The 20,365-nt window shown below is 44.6% G+C and overlaps 1 protein-coding gene across 6 annotated transcripts in view; it reads left to right on the top strand.

Annotated features, from left to right (window-relative positions):
- Positions 1 to 19,657, top strand: part of UBOX5 (U-box domain containing 5) — a 37,001-nt gene extending 17,344 nt beyond the window's left edge. For 4 of the 6 annotated variants that reach the window (XM_067012046.1, XM_059037709.2, XM_067012047.1 and 1 more), the window contains 4 exons: positions 10,886 to 10,980; positions 12,194 to 13,382; positions 16,329 to 16,490; positions 18,923 to 19,657. In XM_067012046.1, coding sequence (XP_066868147.1) covers positions 10,927 to 10,980; positions 12,194 to 13,382; positions 16,329 to 16,490; positions 18,923 to 19,131 — 1,614 coding nt within the window. In that variant the 5' untranslated portion in view covers positions 10,886 to 10,926 and the 3' untranslated portion in view covers positions 19,132 to 19,657. The remainder of the gene's footprint in view (positions 1 to 10,885; positions 10,981 to 12,193; positions 13,383 to 16,328; positions 16,491 to 18,922) is intronic. The other 2 variants (XM_067012049.1, XM_059037711.2) reach the window with 1 other exon arrangement.
- Positions 19,658 to 20,365: the final 708 nt, after the last annotated feature.

The following is a 20,365-nucleotide window of genomic DNA, read 5'->3' on the forward strand; positions in this document are numbered from 1 at the left end:
GAGAGGCCCGCGTACCACAAAAAAAATAAAAATAAAAAAAAAAATTGATAAAAAAAAAATAAATAAATAAATAAAAAAAATAAAAAAGCTGAAATGCCCAATTTATGAAATTGCTCAGTGCCTTGGTATTCCACCCACTCTTTGATGCTAAATGCTTTTCTCTTATTTGACAGGTAATCTTTTTTTTTTATTCTGTAACCTGTTTGAGCCTAGTCTTTAAAATATGTGTATCTGCCAGAATTACTTTCCATTACATTTTCATGAGACTCAAAAATCAGCTTGTATAACTCAGCTATGGCAACTTCTTTGTAAGCCAAAGGAAGATGGATGCACAGGTGTCCAGAAAGTGTCATGGTTACCTTATTCTCTTCTAAGTTATCCCTCCACACTTCCCCACCTCTAGGTTTTGAGTCTTCAGCAACAAAAAGGTTTGCTTGGCTGCTTTAAGCTCCAAAGAAGCACAGACAGAAGCCTTCCAGATAGGATGTCCCAGTTTGCTTGGGACTTTCCTGGTTTTAGCACTGAAAGTTACACGTTCTGAAAAAAAATAAAGAAAATGTCAAGGGAAAAACAGACTGCTAGTTTATTTCTAAGTATTTTGTACTTTGATATTCTTCTTTGATATCTCCAGAAAGTCATTTGCAAAGATAGCCCCTCATATAGTACAAAAAATAGTGTGAACACATCAGCCAGAGGAAAGGAAATCCCCTCAAAGGGTGAATTGCCTCTAAGTGGTTCAAAATTGCTGTTGTCATCTCGGAGGTTAATGGCAGACTTTTTATTAGTGTCATTTCTCTCCCTAGTTATAAACTTTCTATGACTTTCCTCTGACCAGTAGCTTTCAAATTCTTTTACTACAGCACTTAGTAAGAAATACATTTTTGGGCTTCCCTGGTGGCTCAGTGGTTGAGAGTCTGCCTGCCGATGCAGGGGACACGGGTTCGTGCCCCGGTCCAGGAGGATCCTGCATGCTGTGGAGCAGCTGGGCCCGTGGGCCATGGCCTCTGGGCCTGCGCATCTGGAGCCTGTGCTCCGCAACGGGAGAGACCACAACAGTGAGAGGCCCGCATACCGCAAAAAAAAAAACGTTTTTCATCAGAACCCAGATAGTGTTTCATATGTACATATATCTGAAACTAAAGTTTTACAAAATACTGATCACCCTCATGTATGATGCATTCTGACCTTTCTTTTCTTCTTAATTTTTTAAAATGCTGGTTATGGCTCAGTAATTTGGGTTCTTGATTCTTGATCTGCAGTTTGGAAACATACTGCCTCAGCCCACCAGGTAAAGTAGTCTAAAGCCCCTTGGCATGTCATTCAGGGCCCTTCCCATCTCTACCATCTGCCCTTCCAGCCCTGCTTCCTCCAGCTAAGTGGCATACTCGGCATTTTCTGGATTGGCCTCACATTGTCCTGTTTCTGTGCCTTGACTCTTACTGGTCCTTCTCCCTAGTGCCCTTCCCATTTTGTTCCTGTTCTTGTCTCTTGACTCCTATAGTCAACCACATATTGTGTGATTTACCACTAGTATGTGGTATCTGTCCTTCTTCAAAGTTGCCCATGAGGTCAGACTTGTGTCTTCGTTGTCTCTAGTTCAAACGTTACTCCTGTGAATTCTTCGCTGACTTCTGGGTATACCTTTGGCCAGTGTTTTCAGTCTTTTTCATCAGAAGCCACAGTACATTTTATATTGAACCTAGTATATATTTGTTATATGTATTTGTATAAAACTGAAACAAAAGTCTCATGAAATCATACACTATGTGCACTTTGGTATTTTGTACTTTTTTAGTTCATATTTCTTTTCTTCAACCTATAACTTGATTTTAAAACAACAAATTGAAAAACATTGATTAGACCATCCTTCCCTACTCTTAATGTCATCTGTGAAAAGCTCTGTTACAAACCGTTGTATTCCGTAATCACTGTTGGAAGGAAGTTTGTAATGCTTCAAGACTTGAGGACAGGACCGTGTTATTTAACTTTTTTTCCCCACAAAAAGACTTACAGAGAATATTTACTGCAGCATTTTTTCATTGTAAAAAAATTTAAAATATAAGTAATAGGTCAGTGGAGAAATAAACTGTGTTTTAGTCATACAGTGGAATACTATGAAGAAGTTAAAATGAACAATCTATACACATTTCAACATGAAAAAACTTAAAATAATAATGCTTAATAGAAAAGTATGTTGCAAGATAATACATGGTAAATTATCATTAAGGTACATTAATGAGACATGAATGTGGCAAAATGTTAGCATTTGCTAAATCTAAGTGGTGGGTAGAAGAGTGTCTACTATGTTATATTCTTTGCCTTTTTATCTAAAATATTTTGTAATAAAAAATCTTTATAATGAAAATTGATATCTGCTTATAAATATTTATTATCTTGCTATCTTATAATGCCATATTGTCTGGCTCCAAGCTGCTTCTCTGAACTGCAGGGCACTTTAGCCATGATCTGTGGTCCCCAGCTTATACTCAGACATGGTCTATCTTGTACTTAGATGCCAAATTTGGATAAGGAGTCTTTAATTTGTAAGTATTCACTGGAGAGTGTTTGCAGTGAATTCAGGTAGCTTGGCTATTCCGTAGGCAGAGCTGAGGAGCCTGTCTTCCTGGATGAGACTGTTTGCATTTTCATATGGTGAGCCATTCTTTTTTTTCTGTGTTAAGCATTAAGGCAGGAAATACTTGCCTTAAAAGATCAGGAGTGTTGGAACCAGAGAGAGGAAAAGATCATACACAGACCTCAGTGGCAACGAGAGTCATTTAGAATCCTACAATGTTTGGGCATCACTATTTTCTAAAGAAACAGATACCATGATTTGTAAGATTTTCTTTAAAGGGTCTGCTACTCTAATCCTGTAATGGCACAGTCACTTGTTTCAGTTTGCTCTCCAGTCCTAATTTGTTTTCAGTCACTTTTTCCCCAATCATTCTTTATTATTATTATTATTATTTTATTATTATTGTTATTAGACTGTTTAAGAGTAGTTTTAGGCTTACAGAAAAATTGATCAAATAATACAGAGTACCCATATACATCCTCTCCCTTGCATACAGTTTCCCTATTATTAACATCTTGCATTAATGTGGTATATCTATTATAATTGGAAAGCCAATATTGATTTATTATTATTATTTTTTAATTTTTCGGTACGCGGGCCTCTCACTGCTGTGGCCTCTCCCATTGCGGAGCATAGGCTCCGGACGCGCAGGCTCAGCAGCCATGGCCCACGGGCCCAGCCGCTCCACGGCATGTGGGATCTTCCCGGACTGGGGCACGAACCCGTAACCCCTGCATTGGCAGGCAGACCCCCAACCACTGTGCCACCAGGGAAGCCCGATATATTATTTTTATCTGACATCCATAGTTTACATTAAGGTTTATTCTTTGTGTTGTACAGTTCTGTGGATTTTCACAAATGTATAATGCCATGTACTACAGTGTCATACAGAATAGTTTCACCACCTGACCATTTCATTTTTATCTCCACTCCAGTTCCTAGCATAGGGCTTGTAAATGTTACATGAATGTGCAGTGTTATCTCATCTAAAATTAAATATGACCAATCAAATTCAGTAGAGTTTGAAAAACATTTAAAGAACAATCTTCCACAACCACCTAGAGCCTATCTTAGGAATAAAAAGATGGCTTAAAATTGGAAATTTGGGGACTTCCCTGGTGGCACAGTGGTTAAGAATCTGCCTGCCAGTGCAGGGGACACAGGTTCGATCCCTGGTCCGGGAAGATCCCACATGCCATGGAGCAACTAAGCCCATGTGCCACAACCACTGAGCCTGCACTCTAGAGCCCATGAGCCACAACTACTGAACCCCCATGCCACAACTACTGAAGCCCACACACCTAGAACCCAAGGTCCAAAACGAGAAGCCACCACAATGAGAAGCCCACGCACTGCAATGAAGAGTAGCCCCTGCTCGTCGCAACTAGAGAAAGCCTGCACGCAGCAACGAATACCCAACGCAGCCAAAAATAAATTTTAAAAAAATTGGAAAATGTGTTATATCTCATTAATCTGTCAAATAAGAAAAATTATAAAACTCAATATATAGAGACAATCAGAATTCAAAGCATATCCCTGATTTTCAAAAACCTATAAAAATCAAAGTGCTTTATTAACATAGAATATTTCAGTCTAACAATCAGCATTATGTTAAAAGATGAAACACTACAGGAGTTTTCTAATGGGAACAAAACAAGCATGGCAACTCTAATATTTTATATAATTCTGGCAGTTCTAGCTAATATAGTAAGATGAGAGACAGAAAGAAGAGTTACCATTTTGGGCTTCCCTGGTGGCGCAGTGGTTGAGGGTCCGCCTGCCGATGCGGGGGACGCGAGTTCGTGCCCCGGTCCAGGAGGATCCCACGTGCCGCGGAGCGGCTGGGCCCGTTAGTCATGGCGGAGCCTGCGCTTCCGGAGCCTGTGCTCCGCGGTGGGAGAGGCCACAGCAGTGAGAGGCCCGCGTAACGCAAAAAAAAAAATTACCATTTTAAGAAAGAGGCTCTCATTATTATTGAGATTGTAGAACCTCCTCCCCCCCCCAAATACCTGAAAATTTGTTAAAATCAATGAGCTCAGTAGGATAACTGAGGGACTTCCCTGGTGGTCCAATGGTTAAGACTCCTCACTTCCACTGCGGGGGGCCCAGGTTCAATCCCTGGTTGGGGAACTAAGATCCCTCATGCTGTGTGGCGTGGCCAAATAATTAAATAAATAAAAAGATAACTGAACACATAATAAGGATACAAAAGTGAAAAGCTTTCCTAATATAGCAATAAGTGGTTAGAAAAATTAACAGTATAAAAGGATCCTATTAATAAATAGCAACCTTATCAAGAAACATGTAGGACCCTTAAAAAAAAATCAAGGGCTTCCCTGATGGTGCAGTGGTTAAGAATCCGCCTGCCAATGCAGGAGACATGGGTTCGAGCCCTGGCCCAGGAAAATCCCACGTGCCACGGAGCAGCTAAGCCCGTGCACAACTACTGAGCCTGCGCTCTAGAGCCTGCAAGCCACAACTACGGAGCCCGCGTGCCACAACTATCAAAGCCTGTGCACCTAGAGCCCATGCTCCACAACAAGAGAAGCCACCACAATGAGAAGCCTGCGCACTGCAATGAAGAGTAGCCCCGCTTGCTGCAACTAGAGAAAGCCCACGCGCAGCACGGAAGACCCAGTGCAGCCAATAAATAAATAAATTTATTTATTTAAAAAATCAAGTTATACTAAGACCAAAAAAAAGGACAAAATCTGCTTAATATTTTTATCTTAGTATTACATAATAATAGTAAAAAGTTGCAAACAACCAAAATGTCCACCTAAAAGAGGATGGTTTATTATTTATTTATACCCCATCCTGTTCCAAAATGATTTTAAGGTAGCTTTCACAACATACATTATGATATAAAAATAAGTAAAGAATTCAGGCAGAGAGAAATTTGAGTGATAGGCCACAGATTTCATTCTGAGTTTTCTAGTAGCCAAAGTAAAGATAAGATCATGATCAATTATATGATTCATATTCGTACTTAAAATATTGAGTTGATTGGAAGAAGCAACTGTTCCTAGTACTGAGACCAAAGAGAGAATTTTCTCATGGGTCTCAGAGAGAGGATGCCATGCAGAATAGGGAATGATCGTTTTGACAACCTAATAAAACAGCACCCAACTTTATAGAGCTGTTTCATATAAAATTCCTTGCTAATAGCCACACAGAACCAGTGAACTATTTGGTAAAGAGTATTTGCAGTGGGGCAAGGAATTTGGTCACATCTGGGCAACTGCATCTCATGCTACAATTTACTATTGAGTTGGATACTCAGATAGGTTTTGAAGGCTTTTTTCCATTTGGCTTCATACTCACAGGAAAGCTCTTCATCATGGCTCCAAGAAGACCCCCGCCCAACTTCTTCTGGTTCGGGCATTTACATTCTCAGATAAATGAATATCATAATATGTAGAATAAATCAAAGTGAAATGTCTAAGTAGATGACAGAAGGTAGGAAGAATGTATATGTTAGTGAAATCAGTGCCTCCCACTGAGAAATCAAATAGTACTTCAGTGGGTTGGCATTGTTACCTCTGCCAGAGTTGGTTTTTGTCTCTGAAAGTCAGAGAAAAGGTCTCGGATGTGGACTGTGGGGATAGAAATGATTGCAGACTAGAGATGATTGCCTTTATCTTACTAATATGAACCACCTCTCAGTATTTTGGTATTATAACACAGTTTCTTTCTCTTTGTTTTTTCTTACCAAAGCCCCCTCCCATCAGGGCAAAGAAGGGAGAAGAGAACTGCCTGTGACAGTGAAAAGAAAACCCTTGCAAACCCCAGAGCGGGCTAACTTCACTGCTTTACCTAGGACCAGCTTAGTTCTGCACTTGGAAATCTGTCGTGTCACCACCTGTGTCAATATCATATTGTCTGTTTTCCTTTGGCAAATCTTAGGCTTGCTTTTTTTTTTTTTTTTTTTTGTGGTATGCGGGCCTCTCACTGTTGTGGCCTCTCCCGCTGCGGGGCACACAGGCTCCGGATGCACAGGCTCAGCGGCCATGGCTCACGGGCCCAGCCGCTCCGCGGCACGTGGGATCTTCCCGGACCGGGGCACGAACCCGTATCCCCTGCATCGGCAGGCGGATTCTCAACCACTGCGCCACCAGGGAAGCCCCAGGCTTGCTTTTTTAGGAGAAATGTTTTGTTTCCTTGGTCTGGGCTGTATATTCATTTTAATACTTCTGTATTAAACTCAATGGCTTAATTTTTCATTTAAAACAAAACAAAAACTTAACAAGAAGCCCACTGCCCTAGTTGGGCAGAAGAACTGAGGGAAGTGCTGCTCTAAATGAGCTCTGGTTTCCTGACCAAAAGGAGGTACATACAAGGGCCCTGAGAATATTTGCGTATGTAATACCTCAGACACTTATTTTTCAGTTACTGTGAAGAACAAGAAGGTGTTAGAGAAGCCTGGAGATATTAATATAATCTTCCAAAAAAGGAATTCTATCAACTAGTCCATGTTGATTCCAGGTCAAATTCTAGGAGGCTCTGGCAAAGAGATGCTATATATGCCTCAAAAAGTGAGAAGCACAAAGAGTTTCAGCACAGGTTCTGAACAAAGTATAGGAGACTTTAGGCCAAGGATTCTCTACCCCATCAGATTCATCTCTATATTAATAATACATATTTTGTAATGTACTGTCCTGAACTTAAAATCAAAGAATATAACCTTCCTATATAGTTATAAAACAAACATATATATATGCACACAAATGCCTTAACAGTAACTTAAGGTAAAAATTTTGAAGTGTGATAGTAAAATTTATTCTCATGTATGAATGTTTAGGTATGACCATATTGGAAGGCATAAAGAAGTAATCAAGTGGGACTTCCCTGGTGGTCCAGTGGTTAAGAATCTACCTCCCAATACAGGAGACTAAGATCCTACATGCCTCAGGGCAACTAAGCCCACGCGCTTTGGAGCCTGCGGGCCACCACTAGAGAGAAGCCTGCATGCTGCAACAAAGAGCCTGCGTGCCACGAGGAAAGATCCTGCATGCTGTGACGAAGATCCCACGTGCTGTAACTAAGACCTGACGCAGCCAAATAAATTTTTAAAAATAATAATAAAGAAGTAATCAAGGGAAGTCCCTGGTGGTCCAGTGGTTAGGTCTTGGCACTTTCACTGCTTGGGCATGGGTTTGATCCCTGGTTGGGGAACTGAGATCCCGTGAGCTGTGTGGCACAGCCAAAAAAAAAAAAAGTAATCAAAAGCTTTTACCAACATGTAGAATCAACACGAATGCAGACTTCTACAAATGTGGACTGTCAGATATATTAGCATTTCTGAATACCACACTTGGTAAAGACCTGAAGTAAACAAAGTATGATCTTCCTGTGGTTTACATGGAAGTTCCCGTCCTAGAAAATTCAGCATGTATTAAAACCATGTTAAAAAATATTCTGGGGCTTCCCTGGTGGCGCAGTGGTTGAGAATCCGCCTGCCGATGCAGGAAACACGGGTTCGTGCCCTGGTCCGGGAAGATCCCACATGCCGCGGAGCAACTAAGCCCGTGAGCCATGGCCGCTGAGCCTGTGCGTCCGGAGCCTGTGCTCCGCAACGGGAGAGGCCACAACAGTGAGAGGCCCGCATACCGCAAAAAAAAAAAAAAAAAAAAAAAAAAAAAAAAAAAAAAAAAAAAAAAATTCTGTGTTTATATGTAAAACTGACATAGGGGCTAGGCTGAGATAAACATTCACAGGTCTCATGGCAGATCTTCACTGTGCAGAAGCTACTCACTAAAATGTTGCAGGATGCCCAACATGCCTGGCCTCTGCAAGTGGCACTTACTGAGCACGACAATACCAAGACCCCAGAGGGTGGCCCTGTCACTATTGGGAGTTTTTCATGGCCTTGTCTGTTAGATGGAAAAGCGTAGAATGCCTGGCTGGCCTCATTCAAGGAGTTCAAATCCGCTGGAGAGGCTTACCACTGGGAGGGATGTTTCTAGTGCCTTCCCTACTTCTCTACAGAGAAAAACGAAGGCTGTTGGACATTAGTCTTTTTCTTTCAGTTTTATTGAGCTATAACTGATATATAACATTGTATAAGTTTAAGGTGTACAACATAATGATTTAATATATGTATATATTGTGAAATGATTACCATAATAAGCTTAGTTAACATCTATCACCTCACATAGTTACATTTTTTTTTTTTTGTCTTGTGATGAGAACTTTTTTTTTTCTGCGGTACGCAAGCCTCTCATTGTTGTGGCCTCTCCCGTTGCGGAGCACAGGCTCCGGACGCGCAGGCTCAGCGGCCATGGATCATGGGCCCAGCCGCTCTGCGGCATGTGGGATCTTCCCAGACCAGGGTACGAACCCGCATCCACTGCATCAGCAGGCAGACTCTCAACCATTGCACCACCAGGGAAGCCCTTGTGATGAGAACTTTTAAGGTCTGTTCTCTTAGGAGCTTTTAAATATACAATACAGTGTTAACTGTAGTCACCACATTGTACGTTACATCTCCAGAACTTATTTATCTTAACTAGAAGTTTGTACCTTTTAACCACCTTCATCCATTTCCCTTACCCTGCTTATTGGTCATCAAAATGACTACAGTTGACCCTTGAACAGCACCGGTTTGAACTGTGCAAGTCCACTTACATGTGGATTTTTTTTCACTAAATACATACGACAGTACCACACAATTTGAAGTTGGTTGAATTCACTTATGTGGAAACAACACAGAGGGCAGACTGTAAGGATAAACGTGGATTTTCAACACCTGTGTGGAGGGTCAGTGCCCTTAAACCCTGTGTTGTTCAAGGGTCAGATATGTTTGTTTTATTTATTTTTGGCTGCATTGGGTCTTCATTGCTGCACGCAGCCTCTCTCTAGTTGCAGTGAGCAGGGTCTACTCTTCATTGCAGTGCGTGGGCTTCTTATTGCAGTGGTGTCTCTTGTTGCAGAGCACAGGCTCTAGGCATGCGGGCTTAGTTACTGTTTCGCGGCATGTGGGATCTTCCCGGACCAGGGATCGAACCCATGTCCCCTGCATTGGCAGGCAGATTCTTAACCACTGTGCTACCAGGGAAGTCCCGAGGGTCAGCTTTATTTGGATTAGATGTTCTTTTATATATATATATATATATCGGTGTGTGGGCTTCTTATCTCGGTGGCTTCTCATTGCGGAGCACAGGCTCTAGGTGCGCGGGCTTCAGTAGTTGTAGCACGTGGGCTCAGTAATTGTGGCTAGCAGGCTCTAGAGCGCAGGCTCAGTAGTTGTGGCACACGGACTTAGTTGCTCCACGGCACGTGGGATCTTCCCGGATCAGGGCTCAAACCCATGTCGCCTGCATTGGCAGGCGGACTCTTAACCACTGCACCATCAGGGAAGCTCCTAGATGTTCTTTTTTTTTTTTTGCGGTACGCGGGCCTCTCACTGCTGTGGCCTCTCCTGCCGCGGAGCACAGGCTCCGGACGCATAGGCTCAGAGGCTCAGAGGCCATGGCTCACAGGCCCAGCCGCTCCGCGGCATGTGAGATCCTCCCAGACCGGGGCACGAACCTGTGTCCCCCGTATCGGCAGGCGGACTCTCAACCACTGCGCCACCAGGGAAGCCCCTAGATGTTCTTTTAAGGTGCTTTTCAACTCTAAGATTTTCTACTTCTCAATAACGACATTTTTGGTTCTTCTAATTGTTTTCGTGTTAATAAGAAAACATAATAGCATTAACAAGTGTTAAATGACAATGATGCATAGCACCACTATGATTATTTTCTGTGATCCTTTTCATTCTAAACCTTCTGGCTAAGTAGTCCTCTCTTTTCTTTGAGCTCATCCACTTTTGACCCTCTCTTTCCTGTGGGGAGCCCCCTGCAGAGCTGATAGGCCCTTGCCTCCACTGGGGCTTTAGAACAGCTGTCATCCAGAGAACCAAACTACACAGTCTGCAAAAGAAATCTGCTTTGTAATTTTTCAGTGACTAATTTCCCAGTATCCCATGTAATATACAAAAAGAGTTGAGTATAGACCATGAGAATGTGTGTGTGTTAAAGTTTTGTTGTTATCCTGTTTGATTCTCATCTTTTTTAATTTTTTAACATCTTTATTGGAGTATAATTGCTTTACAATGGTATGTTAGTTTCTACTTTATAACAAAGCTATACATATACATATACATATATCCCCATATCTCTTCCCTCTTGCATCTCCCTCCCTCCCACCCTCCCTATCCCACCCCTCTAGGTGGTCACAAAACACCAAGCTGATCTTTTGAATTAACTCCTAAAAGTTTAGATTTGAATTTTAACTTCTCTAATACCAAGTTTTATTTTTTCATTTAAGGCTATTTCTGATGCTTGGAAGCTATCCTTTCAGCCGTAAGGATGGTAATAAATCTTTGCCTCCCGCAGTTCAGACCAAGAATTTACTGCAACAAGGTAAACAAAACAAGTATATACACATAAATAAATATATGACATCTATTTTTATAGTTTTCCCCATTTCCTGCCTTGTGTATGTAGACTTAATTCAGGCTTAATGTGCTTTCACCCTCATTGTTTTAGAGTCTACCAGATGATATTTAGGTAAGCATGGGTCAGACTGTACCTCTAGAGTCAGCACCGTTACAAGCTGAGTTGTGACTCATTTTGTGGAGGGTTCTCTTTCCTTTGACAATAAATTTTAATTTCACTCAAGGTCAAAGTGAAGGTAGAAATTCTGTCTCTCCCATGCTGTTGTTCTTGCTAACTTCTCATGCTAGAAATAATGGCTATATTTGTTATATGGATTCCTTGTTCTTTATTATTTGAATTAAGCTGCCTCCCCTTTTGTACAAAGCTGGCTATCTTCCACAGTCCAGAGCAGGGAGTAAGGAAATTCCAAGGGGAGAATTGAACTTCTTCTCCAATTTGGAATTTCTGCACACAGCACATTATTTCAGGTTCCCAGATTGTTAAGCTGACTCCTTCAGACAAGGATATCTTAAAATTTCCGTTGGTTATAACAAGTATTGGACACATTAAAAGGGAGAAAGGAAAAAGCTACTCACAATCCCACCCCTAGCACATTCACTGTTTTAAATTTCCCATAGTCTTTTGTGGTCCTTGTCTCTGTGCAAACTTTTTTTTCCAAGTTTCATCATTCATAGATTTACAAGAAGTTCCTTTGTTATGCCTTCCTAGGGAAACTCTCATAATTGATAGTGTCCAAATACAAAATTGAGAACTTCAGTGAACATCTTTATTTTTCCCTAAATCTGTACATTTTCATCCTCTGAATTTAAAAACAAAAAAAAAAACCCCAAACCCAAAAACAATCCAAAAAACACTTGTAAATCTGCCCCCTTTTCACAGACATGTTATTTTGAAGGGATTTTTTTGTTGGTTAGGCAGAGTTTTATTGCTCATGTTTTAAGGATGGATAGTATTTGGCGACACAGTTGCCCTCAGCCTTTGACCTGATCTTGGATGCCTGCCAAAAAAAAAAGAAAAGAAAACCCCAGGAGAATTTGATGTAATAGAGGAAATTTCAAATGAGGAACTTCAGATTTTCTTTAAAGAGTTTTCTTAGAAGTGACAAGTTGTTGAAAACTAGTTGTCTTCATTTGGATCTCGTCAAATCAATGTGTCTCATTTTTGTCATTAAATCTAGATATCAGCTGATGGTTATGAAGTAGAAAATCTCATCTCTGAAGACCTCACAAAGAGAAGTCATGGTTTTAGGACAGAGTATTTCATTAAGCCACCAGTCTATGTGACAGTTTCCTTTCCCTTCAATGTGGAAATCTGTAGGATTAACATAGACCTCACAGCTGGGGGAGGCCAGAATGTCACTGGCCTGGAAATGTATACATCTGCCTTGTCCAGCAGAGTGTCTTGGAATACCCCCGAGTGCCAGACCTCAGGCCCAGATGAGCCATCCATTCCGGACAAAGAAGCGTTCACTTTGGTGGGCAAAGTCTTGTTGAAAAACCAGAGCCAAGTGGTGTTTAGCCACAAGGGCTTCAAAGCCAGGCCACCTTTTGGCCCGATGGAAGCCACACTCCCCTCCCCTGCTGTTGTGGCCCAGGAGCTCTGGAATAAAGGGGCTCTTTCTCTTAGTCATGTGGCCCATCTCAAGATTTGTATCACCCATGTGACAGGCAGTGGTATCCCTTGTATCAAGCGGTTGGAAGTATGGGGTCAGCCAGCCAAAACCTGCTCTCAGGAGGTGATAGACAGTGTTTTGCTGGTTGCCTCAGAGAGCCTCCCTCAGGACTTGTCTCTACAGGCCCCGGCCTTGCCCATGGAGAGTGACTGTGATCCTGGGGGCCAGTCTGAGGGCCAGCAGGCCCCCTCCAGCCTACTGGAGCTGGCTGAGGTAATTCGGGATGTACCTGAAGAGTTCCTGGATCCCATCACCCTGGAGATCATGCCTTACCCCATGCTGCTGCCCTCAGGCAAGGTCATTGACCAGAGCACACTGGAGAAGTGTAACCGTAGTGAAGCCGCATGGGGCCGAGTGCCCAGTGATCCTTTCACAGGAGTAGCCTTTACTCCACACTCCCAGCCCCTGCCTCACCCCTCCTTGAAGGCCCGGATCGACCATTTCCTGCTCCAGCACTCCATCCCTGGCTGCCACCTGCTTGGGAGAGCACAGACTGCATTGGCAATGACCCCTTCTTCCATTGCTCTGCCCTCTCAGAAAAGGAAGATGGAGCAGGGTGAACATGCCCCAGACAGTAGCCTTGGCTTAAATGCTTCCTGTTTTTCTACCACAAGCCTTCTGGTCTCACCCACTACCTCAGAGCACACTGCTAAGAAAATGAAAGCTGCCAGTGAGCTCATGGATTGTTCAACAGGTAATCCCTCGTCTTATGTCTAAGCCCATCGTCATCTCTTCTCCTCCCGGGTGACGCTTGGCACTTGCCCTTTGTTTTATGCTTTGCTGGCTTAAATTACACCAAAACTTACTGGCTTAAAGAACCACACATTTATTAACTTACAGCTTCTCTGGTCAGGAATCTAGGCATTGCTTAGCTGGATTGTCTGCTTTAGGGTCTTCCAAGGCTGCTATCAAAGTGTTGGCAGGGCTGCAGCCATCTCAAGCCTTGACTGGGGAAGGATTCACTTCCAAGGTCGCTCATGAGATTGTTGCAGGATTCAGTTCCTTGCTGAATTGTTGCACTGGGGGCTTCACTTCCCTTTTGTCTGGTGGCTGGATTCTGCCCTCAATTCCTTGTCATATGGGCCTCTCAAGGGCAGCACACAACATGGTAGCTGTGTACACCAGCATGTGCAAACAAGTGGAAGTCAGTCTTGTAGAAGCTAATCACAGATAAAGACATCCCATCACTTTTATTGTATTTTGTAAGAAGCAAGTTACTAAGTTCATGTGGGATTCATTGGGGGCCATTTCAGACACTCTCCCACACCATTGATTCCTATTTCATTCAATGTATTTACCCAAGATTAGTGGTTGGATTTTGTCTAATGCCTTTTCAATATCAGTAGAGATGATATTATGATTTTTCATCCTTAGATATTTTAATACAGTAAAGTACATTAATAGACTTCTTAATATTGAACCACTGTTATATTCCTGCAAGAAACTCCATTTGGTCATGCTGCTTTTAGTGTACTGCTTAGTTCTGTTTGCTAGTGTTTTTATTTAGGATTTTTGCCTTCATTAATGAGATTGGACTGCAGTTGTGTGTGTGTGTGTGTGTGTGTGCGCGCGCACAAGTACACATCACCTTCTGTCAGGTTTTGGTATCAATGATTTGCTCCATAAGAAGAATTAGGAAATTTTCCTTTTCTAAACTCTGGAACAATTTAGTAGTATTAGAATCATTTACTCTTCCTTCCTTCCTTCCTTCCTTCCTTCCTTCCTTCCTTCCTTCCTTCCTCCCTCCCTCCCTCCCTCCCTCCCTTCCTTCCTATCTATCTGTCTGTCTATCTATCTATTTATCTGTCTATGCCAGGTCTTAGTTGCAGTATGTGGGATCTTTGTTGCTGCATGCGAGATCTTCGTTGCAGCATGCGGGATCTTCTTTTTTTTTTTTTAGTTGCTGTGTGCGGGATCTTTTTTTCTTTTTAGTTGCGGCATGTGGGATCTAGTTCCCTGACCAGGGATCGGACCCGGGCCCCCTGCATTGGGAGCGTGGAGTCTTAACAACTGCACCGCCAGGGAAGTCCCTCATTTACTCTTTACATGTTTGGTAGAATTCTCCTGTGATTGTCAGTGCTTGGTGCTTTTGGAGATAGCTCTTTGACAACTTTTTGTTTTTCCTTATGAAAACTAGTCTGTTTAGATTCTATCATTCTTTTTTTTAACATCTTTATTGGAGTATAATTACTTTACATTGTTGTGTTAGTTTCCACTGTATAACAAAGTTAATCAGCTATATGTATACGTATATCCCCATATCCCCTCCATCTCGAGCCTCCCTCCCACCCTCCCTATCCCACCCCTCTAGGTTGTCACAGAGCAACGAGTTGATCTCCGTGTGCTATGCTGAAGCTTCCCACTAGCCATTCATTTTACATTTGGTAGTGTATATATGTCAATGCTGCTCTCTCACTTCGTCCCAGCTTCCTCTTCCCTCCCATGGCCTCAAGTCTGTTCTCTACGTCTGCTTCTTTATTCCTATCCTGCCACTAGGTTCATGAGTACCGTTTTTTTTTAGATTCCATATATATGCGTTAGCGTACGGTATTTGTTTTTCTCTTTCTGACTTACTTCACTCTGTATGATAGACTCTAGGTCCATCCACCTGTATCATTCTTTAAAGTTCCTATCTTAGTCTAAAAGAAAGGCTTATGCAAATAGCACGCTTAAAGGTTACGTATGTGTCTTCTCTGGCTTTGAGTGTAAATGTAGTTAACAAGACCCCCAGAAACTCCTGGAAGCATCTGAGGTGCAGTGGGGCAAGATGCGGAGAAAGATACTTAGACCTTGATGTTTGTGGAGGTCTCCAGTGGTGTTGGCCTTGACAGATTTGTTGGTGACACAGTACCACGCTGACCAGTGCTCCTTCAAGGCCTCAAGCTGATACCGCATGTCCTACATACTGTAGACCAAACATTCCACTCCCCACTTTGGGGTACATTTATGGTGCCACTTTGGGGAACCCCGCTATCAGGCAGATCTCTAGGTCCTTTCTTCAGCAGCTGTCCCCATCTCCTGTCACCTTCACCCTCAGCCCATATCCAGAGAAGGCCCTATAGATAGTGGAGTGGGCAGAGTGAGGTCTTCATTATTCCACTCGATAATGACTGCTTTGCTTTACCTAGGAAGCAAGAGGACATGAACACAAAGGGAGTGCAGGCCAGTGGCCCTGCAGAGTTGAGGGGGCCCTAGCAGGGAGGAGATGGGGAAAGAACAGACTAAGGCTGTTGGGGAGGGAATGGGGGCAGGGAGCAGGGGTACAAAACTGGGCGTTTACTTGCCCCAGTCATTTCCTTGGCAGGCAGGGAGGCCTTCAGAAAGTAGGGTACAGTTCTACAGGTGAGCCAGGAGGTGGCCCAGGCCTGCCCAGCAATTTGTACAGGAGGAGAAAAGCTAGCGCAGAGCCCAGGAATCCCAAAAGCAGTGTGGGATGGGTAAGAACTGCCAGGGACCCCAGGGCTTTAACTCCTGGTATCCTGTCATCACAGTCTATTAGTAGACATTAGGGAGGATCTTCTTTATGTTTGTGTCTATTTGAAGTTAGAAGTACCATTTCTGGTTCTCAGAGGACTTTGTATTTTGGTCTTCGCTTTTGCCAAACCTCTGTGGATATTGTGGTCTGTGCGTCTCTCAACAGGTCCAGTATCCCATGAGCAAAAGCTGTCGCAAAGCTTGGAAATTGCCTTGACGTCAACCCTTGGCTCCATGCCCTCCTTCACAGCTCGGCTGACCAGGGGACAGCTCCAGCACCTCAGCACAAGAGGGAGCAGTACTTCCTGGAGGCCAGGCTCCAGCTCGGGTAAGAGGGGCCCTGTCTATCTCCTCAGAGCCCTTGAACAGGATGCCGGGCCATGCCTCTGGGGCTCTGTGAATCTCTATGCCCCGGCTCCTTAGCTCCAGCACTCAGACCTTTACTTTTCCAGGGGGAGTTCAAGGGCTGCCTATGAAGTTTAACTCTTCACAAGAAAGTCTTTCTTTAGTCAATTCTTAGTAATTCTGTGGCGTTGGGAATTGGTGTTTTTTGGGTAAGATCTAATGTTAATTACTCTGTCCTGAGGACTTTTGTTTGTTTCTCCCTTTTTGCTTCTTTTTCTTATGTAGTCTCTCATCTGACATCTGGGGTACTTTATGTAAATGTGGAGGGTGGTTTCAAGTTGAGTATGTCATCTTCATCCCTTCCTATTAACATTTTCACCAGTATCTTAGAACAGTGATAGCTTACTGAGCTAAGTTTTGCCTAAAATGCACCTGGGACCACAATGGATGATAGAATCGGTTAGGATACAAAGTGAGAGAGAACCTGGAGCATTTTTTACAAGATGAAATCTGGTGGGGCTAATGCTAAGGTATACACTTTCTTCCTCCTGCCTATCCAAAGTTAGTCTGTTCTCTTATTGCCTGGATCCCAGGCCATCTTACCTTTTCTGCCTCTTGTCACCTCCTCCCTGTCTCTCTGATTATGTTTCCATCCTAATCATTCCCAGAACCTGTCTTGTCCAAGTGACCAGCAATTTCCATGACCCCAAATTCGATGATCACTTACCCTCTCAGCAGCGTCTATTGTGGCTAACCAGCCTCTCCTTCCTGAAACACCTGTCTTGGCCTTCTGGATGTTATGCTCTTTTTCTCCCCATTTTCAACAGTCTCTCTTCAGTTTCCATTGCTGATTCTTCCTTCTCTTCCAGACTCTTGTCTTAGACCCTCTTCTCTATACTCTGTGTCACTCAAGTGAGAGCCCACTTGGCCTGTGACTGCCCATATTCACCTGTAGCTCCTTCCTCTCCTTGGAACTCAGACCCTGACCTCCCTTATAGCTTCTTGGCGCCTCTATGTGGGAAACTCATGGATATCTTAAGTGAATTTCTAACTCAGAACTGCAGGCGCCTCCAAAGGTTTTTCCCCATAGCCCCCCATCATCCAGTCACTGGTAAAGAGCAAGCATCTACTACCCTGTGGTCAAGCCTATAACATGGAGGTCATCTTTGGTTTCCGTCAACATTCCTGACATTCTGTTCATCATCAAGTCTTGTTTACACTGCTCCAAAGTAGATCTCAGGGATGTCCTCTCTGCTCCATTACTCTTGCTGCTACCCTGGCCCCAGCTCCTGCACTGCTCCCCCAGATTCCTGTAGCAGCCTCCGCTGCTTCTCCACAGTCACGCTTGCCTTGCCCATCCTCCTCAGAGGAGCCAGAGGGATCTTTTTATGTAAGCCAGATCATGATACTCCGCCTCTTAGAATCCTTCCAGGGTATCCCGTTGCACTTGGAACACAATAGAAATTGCTGCCTGTGAGGTCCTGCATGTTCCAGCCCTGCTCCAGCCTGCTCTGCCGCTCTCACACATCATACCTTTGTCTTTTCTGTTTCTTTAATGGACCAGCCACTCTTTGTACTTGCTGTCCCTTTCACTCATGCATGGCTGGCTCCCTTTCATTCTTATGGCTCTTCACCCAAAAGGTCATCCTTGCCCTCTCCAGATGGGTGTGGACTGGGGGAGAAAGAGCAGCCTCCCTAGGCAAGAGCCACGAGAGAAGAGCAGCAGGTATAGCTTGGGGAGGAGGGCTGGCAAGACCTGCCCACTGTGGCCCTCATTCAGGAGACCCTGTGGGAAGCATGAAGGAGAGAGCCTGCAGCACAAGAAAGGGATTGATGGGTCAGGAGGGGAGCTGCTGGGCTACAGGGCTAAAGAGACTCAGGTGCCAGGCTCAGCAGGCAGGTCTGCTACAGACAGACCTCAGCCCTGCCCCTCTGGTGACCTCCGTCCCCCCTTGACCTGTCCAACCTGGGTACCTCAGACCATTTTTTGCTTTTTCTTCTTGTCATATCTCACCTTTCTTGCAGTTTATCAAGGTTGTCAGGGTGAGCTTGTGCCTTGCTCTGACCTTGGCAGCCTATCCAGGGGAAAGTCCATCTTGCTGGGAGAGCAGCAGGAAGGGCCCAGTGCTGCCCAGCAGCCCTCAGAAGCCAGCTTTTCTTGAACATTCATTGGAGCTGAGATTTGATTATGGAGAGGAGGCGCCCCAGATTCTCAGGCTCCCTGGCATCCTCTCCTCCCAGATCAGTCAGAGGCAGCCTAGGGAGGGAGGAAGCCAGGCTGCTGGAGGGATGCAGGGTAGGCCAGGGTTAGGAAACTTCTTGTCCTACTTCAGGCACACGCCCGCCTCCAGGATGGAGCCTGGACTGGGGGCAGCTTTTCCTAACCCTGACCTATTTTCTTCCCTGATTCACCAGAGCAGCCTGGGAGCATCCTGGGCCCCGAATGCACATCCTGCAAAAGAGTGTTCTCTCCCTACTTCAAAAAGGAGCCCGTGTACCAGCTTCCCTGTGGCCATCTCCTGTGCCGGCCCTGCCTGGGTGAGAAGCAACGCTCCCTGCCCATGACATGCATAGCTTGCCAGCGGCCATTTGCCAGCCAGGACGTTCTGCGGGTTCACTTCTGAGTGACTGGCCTCAACCTGAGAAGATCCATCGCTGGGAGGAGCTGAGGAGGAGCGAGTTGGGGTCAAAGCTCCTGAGGTCTGGCCAGGTCCCAGGCACAGGGGGGCCTCTGCTTTCTCGCGGGCTGTCCCTTTGTCTCCTCCCACAGCGTAGCACATGGGCCTGCGGAGTGAGGGGTCAGGGAAGGGGCTCTCCACGCCTGCTCAAGTGGCAATAGGATAACAAAGCCATAGTTTGAGCTGGGAGGGATGGGGGAGATGTCCCTGCCCTCCCGTGCCTCCCTGCCAACACCCCCTGCCAGAGCCCAGGGCCTGCTAGAGCCAGCCCCACCCTCTGAGGCCCCCCAGGTTGTCTGCACACACCCCTCAGCCTACAAGGTGGATGTGAATGTGGCTCGGGATCTCAGAGAGAGCCTCCACCTTCAGTGTCACCCAAAAGTGGAGCATGGCAAGGATCTGTGGAGTGAATGACTCAGCCCCTCTGACTGGCAAACCACTCCGAGCCTTAATAAAGCAATGGTTGACGTCTGCTGTGGGCTTCCTCTTGTCTGTGTCATCATACTCCTCTACCCCACCTGTACCCACACAAAGTGGGACTGTCACAGGGCAGCCATGAGCAGACACTGCAACCCTGTCAGATTGTAATTTGGGTCAATGGCCTGAAGGGACAAGAAGTTGCATTTGCACATGCATCTGATGCATGAGGGTTTGCAGGTGGGTGTGCACGCCGGTTGGGAGGGTTGAGCAGCCCCCTGGGCTGGTGACAGCTTGCTTAGCTGTGTGTTGGCAGAGCTGCACTGCCCTCTGAGGGGAAAAGGTACCTTTTCTTCATGGGACCTATTTCAGCAAAGATACTTGTGGATAGATTGCTTTTTTTTTTCCCATTCAAAATTTTGGAGTCCCAGAGAGAAAATATGTATTCCTACAACTGTTTACTGTATGGAGTAGATCCTAGTCATGGAAGAATATCTGTGAAAAAATAACACTGTGCTATTCCCTGTTCCCTCTGAGCATGTTTGGGAAGGAGGAGTGCAGTGATGCTTCTTATTTCATTCTTGAGATTTCATCACAGCCACCGGTGGACAGGCTGTGGGGGGTCCCTCAAGCCACTCGGGATACGGAGCCACCTGCTCTCCTCTACTCCCACAGGCCTTCTGCCTCCGCTTTGCTCTAGTGGGACCCTCTAGGGGAGGAGGCCAGCGTTCTCTCTGGCTTCCACACTTTGCTCACAGGGCAG

This window comes from Kogia breviceps, chromosome 14, assembly GCF_026419965.1.
Source record: "Kogia breviceps isolate mKogBre1 chromosome 14, mKogBre1 haplotype 1, whole genome shotgun sequence".
In the NCBI taxonomy this organism is placed as follows: domain Eukaryota; kingdom Metazoa; phylum Chordata; class Mammalia; order Artiodactyla; family Physeteridae; genus Kogia; species Kogia breviceps.